General features: G+C 32.8%; 2 protein-coding genes across 2 annotated transcripts; both read left to right on the forward strand.

Moving 5' to 3' along the window:
- Nucleotides 1-260: 260 nt before the first annotated feature.
- LOC125076277 lies at nucleotides 261-911 on the forward strand. The gene is made up of 2 exons (XM_047688381.1): nucleotides 261-549; nucleotides 625-911. The coding sequence occupies exons 1-2, from the start codon at nucleotides 391-393 to the stop codon at nucleotides 796-798; spliced, it is 333 nt and encodes a 110-aa protein (XP_047544337.1). The 5' UTR covers nucleotides 261-390; the 3' UTR covers nucleotides 799-911.
- A 1,935-nt stretch (nucleotides 912-2,846) lies between these two features.
- Nucleotides 2,847-4,507, forward strand: LOC125076262. The gene is made up of 4 exons (XM_047688358.1): nucleotides 2,847-2,953; nucleotides 3,102-3,269; nucleotides 3,965-4,192; nucleotides 4,272-4,507. The coding sequence occupies exons 1-4, from the start codon at nucleotides 2,876-2,878 to the stop codon at nucleotides 4,437-4,439; spliced, it is 642 nt and encodes a 213-aa protein (XP_047544314.1). The 5' UTR covers nucleotides 2,847-2,875; the 3' UTR covers nucleotides 4,440-4,507.
- The last annotated feature ends 2,204 nt before the right edge of the window (nucleotides 4,508-6,711 follow it).

Below are 6,711 nucleotides of genomic sequence, written 5' to 3' on the forward strand. Positions count from 1 at the left end.
AATAATAGTTCTTTGTTCGATGTGTAATTGCCTATTGAACAATTGATTAATTATTTTTACTATATTTGAGTCGGCTGATATTTATAAGAGAAATTTCGATTTTTAAATTCATTAATGTGTGGTACAGAATCCTCATATTCGTCGACAATTTTGTTTATATTTCTACAGAGTAAATAATTAAAACCAATATTCTCCTTGATGATATCAATTTGACATTTGGCAGAAAATTTAATACACAGTCATGGGCTATCACACGCAATTTAAAAAAGTGTTGTTTGATTACTGTCTTGTCTTCTAGAAATAACAAAATTTAGTAGTGTCAGTTTTATCACAATTATTACCATCCATCCTACTAACATAATCTTGGACTGTTGTATCAAAATTTAAGCTATGAGCGCTAAGGGTACCCAAGTCCAAGCCAAAGTCAAGGAATCTTCAACTAAACCTGGACTATGTCCGTTCTTATGTAACCTAGTTCCCAAAAATGTACCTGGCCCTGGAGTAGCACAGTCCGTCTTGCACCCGAGAAAGGATGTATTTCTATTAAAGGTAACCAATGTAAAGGATAAATTACATTGCTTTTATAATTTGTTCAACGATTCTCAAGATTTGTTGTTTTATAAGGTAGCAAAAGTGGGCCCTAATGGTGACCGTCGATGCAAGATGGAGCTAGAACTGGTGACACCCAAAGGTCCCGATAAGAGAAGCCCATATCGTTACGATACTCGGGAGACTCAATGCGAACCGGAATCGACGCCTTGCTGCTGTATAAAACAAAAGAAGAAGAAAAAAATGTAAAAGATTTAACAACAAGAGTAATATATACGATACAATTTTATTCAATTATTTGGGCTATTTTCATTCATTTTCATATTGCATTTCCTAAGGGTTTTGTTATGATTATCTTTATAAGTCCGTCTCAGTCTGCCTTCAGTTGATCGATAAAAATTCTACCTACACAGTCTATGTCTATTACAATGTTCAACAATAAACATAGGATAATCCTAAAATTACACTGTTCTATTTTCTTCCTGTTATGTTTTCTGTAATAGACATTATGTACCGTTTTAATAGTATTCGAGTTGATTTGTCACTCGTAACTTCGCGATGTGTGGTTTGATTATAAATATATTTATATATTATAATAGTAATAGTTGTCTTCCTTATATAACTGGACCGTTTTGTATAGAAAAGTACCAACCTACTAAAGCAATAATAAAAAGTTTTTAGATCAGGAGTGAATACTATACGAAACGGCGATTAACAAAAAATTGTTATTCCAAATTTATTTTCGAAAAATCATGAATGAGTTTTATACAAATAATATATATATTGTTTAAAATAGGAAGGCGAATGCGTCAAATGATAGTATCTGGTAACCATGTTCCATATAAATTAGCACAATAAGAGCTAATTCTAACACCAGTTCTAACATTTTTTATTCGTCATCAACCATGAGAACAATTAATATAACATTATTTCCCTTGTTAGCCAGTACATACACTGTCTCAAAACTTAACACAGCATAGCTGTACATGGCTCTATAAGTGGTTATAGAATAATTGATTAGTGGGTGGTACCTACATTGACGACCTACCACAAAACTCTTTCACCAAGTATACATCTATTTTTCAACTATTAATAATTATAATTATATCATTTTACAATATTTGCAAATAATCACCCTAAATATATCATCCTAAAACCATTCATAAATATGTTATTATAACATAAATGTGTACCTTTTTATTAAAATTAAAATAAATAGATAAAAAGGAATATTTTGCTACATTTTGCACAGTAACGTTTGATCGCTTTATTTCAGTCAATATTAGACGTCGAGACAAATTTATATGTTTGATGTAGCGATCGCTTGTTTTGATCCCAACCCACCTCAGTTATTTTCAGATTTAATTAATAAGATATCCGTGGTACAAACGTAAAGTAGATTTCCATAGAGAGTTCCGACATGATTTCATATCCAAAATGATGAAGAAAATCTCGATATACTAATTAGAGAAAGTCTTAAGGCACTCGAAGCCAAACATTAAATACTTGCTCGTATTTCCCCGGAGTCTTCTTTTCCGACTCGTAGGCGTCACAACGTCCTCTACCGCCCTCAGAATAACAACCGAAACAAAAATAAACAATGATAACATGTTTGTTTATGACTATCCGTAGACGGTTAGACGGTGTAGTAGTACCTGACACTTTCTGACCCCTTTAGTGGGCTCCTATCATAAGCATTTTTGAGTCCATCGCCGATGACCCGACAAGGCAAAAAAAATATTAATTCAAAAACATTTTCACTGGTATGTAAGATAATAAGGCTGTACTCTTTAATATTCTATTTCAATGTTGTTCAAACGGAGCGATCACGTTAGAAAATCTTAATTTCTATAGGGAATGAAATTAACCAATTTCACAAACTAAAATTAATTATTACCACGGTAACCATTTTAATGAAAATAATTTAAATGTACACTATCTTGCGATAAGGGGAACGGAATATAGACAAGTTCTCGTAAAAATTGTAATAAAAAATATTGTTATTTCCCAGAAGTATAAATTTTTTTCTATTTTATATAGTATATTTATTATTGTATTCAATTTTCCATTGTAAATTATGTAAAACAAACTTACTGAAGGCATAAGTATTTTCTTGGGTAGAACAGAAGATTTTTTTTCCGAAGCTTAATATAAAAATATGTATTAATTCCAAAAACCTTTATTTCACAGATAAAAAATAAATTTATTCTAATGTTCTTAATTCCTTCTCGTACTCTATGAATATCATTACCGTGACATATTTCATTAAATATCCTGTTGGCTCAAAATTACATAGTATTGTTTTTTTTCTAACATTGACTACAAAATGATGGGTAAAGCTGGTGATGGGACCCAGAGAAAAAAACCGTATGAAGAAATCGGCGCTATATTTAATGGAAACGAAGTATGTAATATAAAAAACTATTTTGACTTCATTACATTATTTATCAATAGACTCGTAAATAAAACAATGATTTTATAAAAAAATATATTAGTTAGTATAGAATTACGAAGGATATTATAATGGTAACTGCATGTTATCGTTTTAAAAGGTCAAAATAAGAATTCCGAAAAGTACTACAAAGCCGCCAAAATTGACTCCTTCCCAAATGAAGTTACAAAACCAGTGCACCTGTGATGACGACAAATCAATATGCTCGGAGACGTGTGGCTTTCCAGGAGAATATGACGGCGGTCCTGCTAACAGGCTAAATTTTCAGGTTCAATTTTAAAATCATTTTAAAATATGTGGTCATATTCTGGTCGATGATTGTAATATATCCTAAGTTTACTTGGTGGTAGGGCTTTGTGCGAGCCCGTCTGGGTAGGTACCACCCACTCATCAGATATTCTACCGCCAGATAACAGTACTCTGTATTGTTGTGTTCCGGTTGGAAGGATGAGTGGGACAGTGTAATCACAGGCACAAGGGACATTACATCTTAGGTCCCAAGGTTGGTGGCGCATAGGTGATGTAAGGAATGGTTAATATTTCTTACGGCGCCTTTGTCTATGGGCGGTGGTGACCACTTAGCATCAGGTGGCCCATATGCTCGTCCGCCAACCAATGCCATAAAAAAAAAAGTGGAATTTATTAAAGTCGTATTATTGAGGTATATAAAAGTAAAAGAGGGGAACATATGATTTGCATGAAAATTCGCAATCCATTGGCCATTAATAAGACACAAACAAAATATTTTCAGTGTGAAATTAGCCTTGTTGCTGTGGAATTATAAACGAAAGTCACGCATGTCCATATAAATATCATCAGATCATTTCTGTGAAATTAAAATTCGAATGAATAATTTAGTAAAAATATTCTAATTTATTTTTGTAATTTTGACGTTTGGAGTTTCCTCGAAGGAACGAAGGTGAATTGTTCGAATATTTTTAACCTTCGTTATCTTGTTCACAGATTCCTGACGATATCTGCGAATCGCTTACTAACAGAACTGCCCTTAATTCAGAACTTATTTATAGCAAGAAAGAGGAACATGATAATCTATGTAACGTTTGCAACGTCACGCCTAGTGATGCTCCAAAGGGTGTTCAAGCACAAAAAGTACTACATCCAGATAAAGATGTATTCCTGCTTAAAATTGGCAAACAAACCGATGAGCCAAACCGTACAGGCAATATAGAGGTATCAAAGAAGAAATAATAAAAATTGTTATTGTATATATGTGTTTATTTGTCTTATAAAACACAAATAATTTTTTCAGGTAGAATTAGTAACCCCTCGAGCGCCGGCCAAAGCTAAGCCAGCTAGTCACGCGTGCAAACAAATTCAATGCGAAGAAGATGAAATACCCTGTTGCTTGCCATGCAGAACATGTCGTCGTGTCTATCCTAAAAAGAAAAAGATTAAACAAACCAAATGTTGTTTCTAAATACACAGAGTATATATCCATAATTAAAAAAAAAACGTAATATTTGTTGTTACGTTATATTTGTACAACAATTACCTCTGATGAATGAATTTAAATAAATCGATTGGAACATAAAATTATTACGTACAAAAATAAATATAATTGTTTCCTTTACTTTTCTAGAAAAAGATATTTTTTTTTAAATTTATGTGACAGTTGTATTCATGGACATAATAAATCATGCTCCATTTACACCGTTATTATTCGTTGATCTTCATAGATTTATAATTGACACTTATTGCTTGTTCAAAGAAAAAAATATATACAAAGTGTTATAGCCAGCCTTGCTTACTTTAATTACAATATATAATTTGAATATATTTGTAACTAGTTATTTTTTATTCATAAACATGAATACTTGATAATCGAAATCGTACGCAATGATCAATGTTAACATTTAACAATATCGTCCGCCATTTTGTATATGGAAATAAAATTAAATCGAACAATAACGATTGCAAACAAACTTAACGCAAATCGAACATATCGTCTTCAAATTACAAAAGAGAATGATATGATCTTTAACCACGTGTTCAAATTATACATTGACTTTTGACACCACATGCATTTAAATATAGCTCGTGTTAGCAGAAATCTCAGCCTTGATAAATTAACAATGAACATTTAATCTCGACTTGCATACCATCCTGTATGAGGCTTAATGTTTATTATAGGTTAAATGCAAATGAAAACAAAAAAAAAAGAATCCATTAATCTATTGATACTTTACTATTTGTCTCGGCATTGGAATAATATATTCATATAATAGTAGCATTTCATCAGCTATTATGGGTATTACAATTTAAACATGCTTGACTAACTTTAAATCGCGACTTTTAATGTGGTAGATATTGTTAAGAACAGTCTTATGTCTTTGCCCAACGGTTCTGAATATTTCCGTACTAAATTGTATCCAATCGGTTCAGTGACCTAGCCCTCAATATGCAACAGGCAGGCACAAGTTACCCTTATATGAACTTGTAACATCATCATAGCAGTACTATCATACTTATAAAAAGTTTAAGTTTTAAGTACAGTGTGCACATTGTTTTTACTGTTAAATTTAACATTCTACAACGTAATCATTTAATGTACGGCTTTTTATTAAAATGTTGTCGTTGATTTTATAAATCATTTAGGAAATAACGACTTCAACATAATATACCTTATTTTCATCTTTTGTTTTATGTGATACGTAGAAAGGCTGCGTGGGTTCAGACGTTAAATGTCACTGTGAAAATGTAGAATGTACATCCTTTGTTACGGCTGTGGAAAATACCACGCCTTGTCCTTTAGTGAGTGACCTCTCCCAGATTTCAAATAAATCAATACAGCTGCCCTCGGTATCTAGTGTACCTAGATATACTCCCTAGTTACATGTTGATTGCTTTTATTTAATCTGCGCGTATGACGTCGCGCACCTCCCCAAGCTCGTCAGAGAGAGACGAACTTATATGCAGTTGCATAGAAATTTCGAGTACATCCTACAAGTGCAGATATTGATTTTAGTGTCCTATTACTCCCCATTGCATCTCCCTATTTTGGTATGGGTATGGAGAAAGGTGTCTGCTTCCACAATCCTCCACCGACCTCCATCGGATGTTGCCTACCTGGTGCACCTACGCAGAACAAATAAAATCAATACATCACCGTTAGCTATGTAGTGATTTATGTCGGTAATAAAGAACAAAGAAAACTCATAATTCCTATTTATAACATGTTTTAAGGTTTTAAGTTATTTTTTCTGATGATGCAAAAGATGCATTGAAAAATTATACAAAGTTATGTTTAAGTGTAAACCTAATAATAAATAGTAATAATATATAATAAACCTAATGGTTATATATATATATATATTCAGTTTTTAGCCATCCACGCCGTACGAAAGCCTCCATAGAACGCCAAACATCATGATCTTGCGCACTTGCTGCACGTGCGTATATGTATGATCTTGAGTGGTCGGGGTGGGGTGTGGCTAGATGTATTAATAGGCCCCAGGCCAAAGATTAGAACAGTTCTCTACATTAGTAAAGTTACTTTTGTTAAGCAGTGTTCGCTTTGTTTAGCACCCCAAGTTTTATTGCATATTTAAAGTTAAATATGATAACTTTTAACGTGGCACATGCCAATATCTATTGGCAAGTGCCACGTTCAGTACTGCCGCGTGCCACTACTTCTGTGATAAAAGCCAATAAAGAATATTTTGCAAAGCCGCAATATTTAACAATACAGA

Source organism: Vanessa atalanta, chromosome Z (assembly GCF_905147765.1).
Source record: "Vanessa atalanta chromosome Z, ilVanAtal1.2, whole genome shotgun sequence".
Lineage (NCBI taxonomy): Eukaryota > Metazoa > Arthropoda > Insecta > Lepidoptera > Nymphalidae > Vanessa > Vanessa atalanta.

Coding starts and splice junctions, on each gene's coding strand:
- LOC125076277 (XM_047688381.1), top strand. CDS start 391: ATGAGCGCTAAGGGTACCCAAGTCCAAGCCAAAGTCAAGGAATCTTCA. Junction 550..624: donor AGGATGTATTTCTATTAAAG/GTAACCAATGTA, acceptor TTGTTTTATAAG/GTAGCAAAAGTGGGCCCTAA.
- LOC125076262 (XM_047688358.1), top strand. CDS start 2,876: ATGATGGGTAAAGCTGGTGATGGGACCCAGAGAAAAAAACCGTATGAA. Junction 3,270..3,964: donor CTAACAGGCTAAATTTTCAG/GTTCAATTTTAA, acceptor TCTTGTTCACAG/ATTCCTGACGATATCTGCGA. Junction 4,193..4,271: donor ACCGTACAGGCAATATAGAG/GTATCAAAGAAG, acceptor TAATTTTTTCAG/GTAGAATTAGTAACCCCTCG.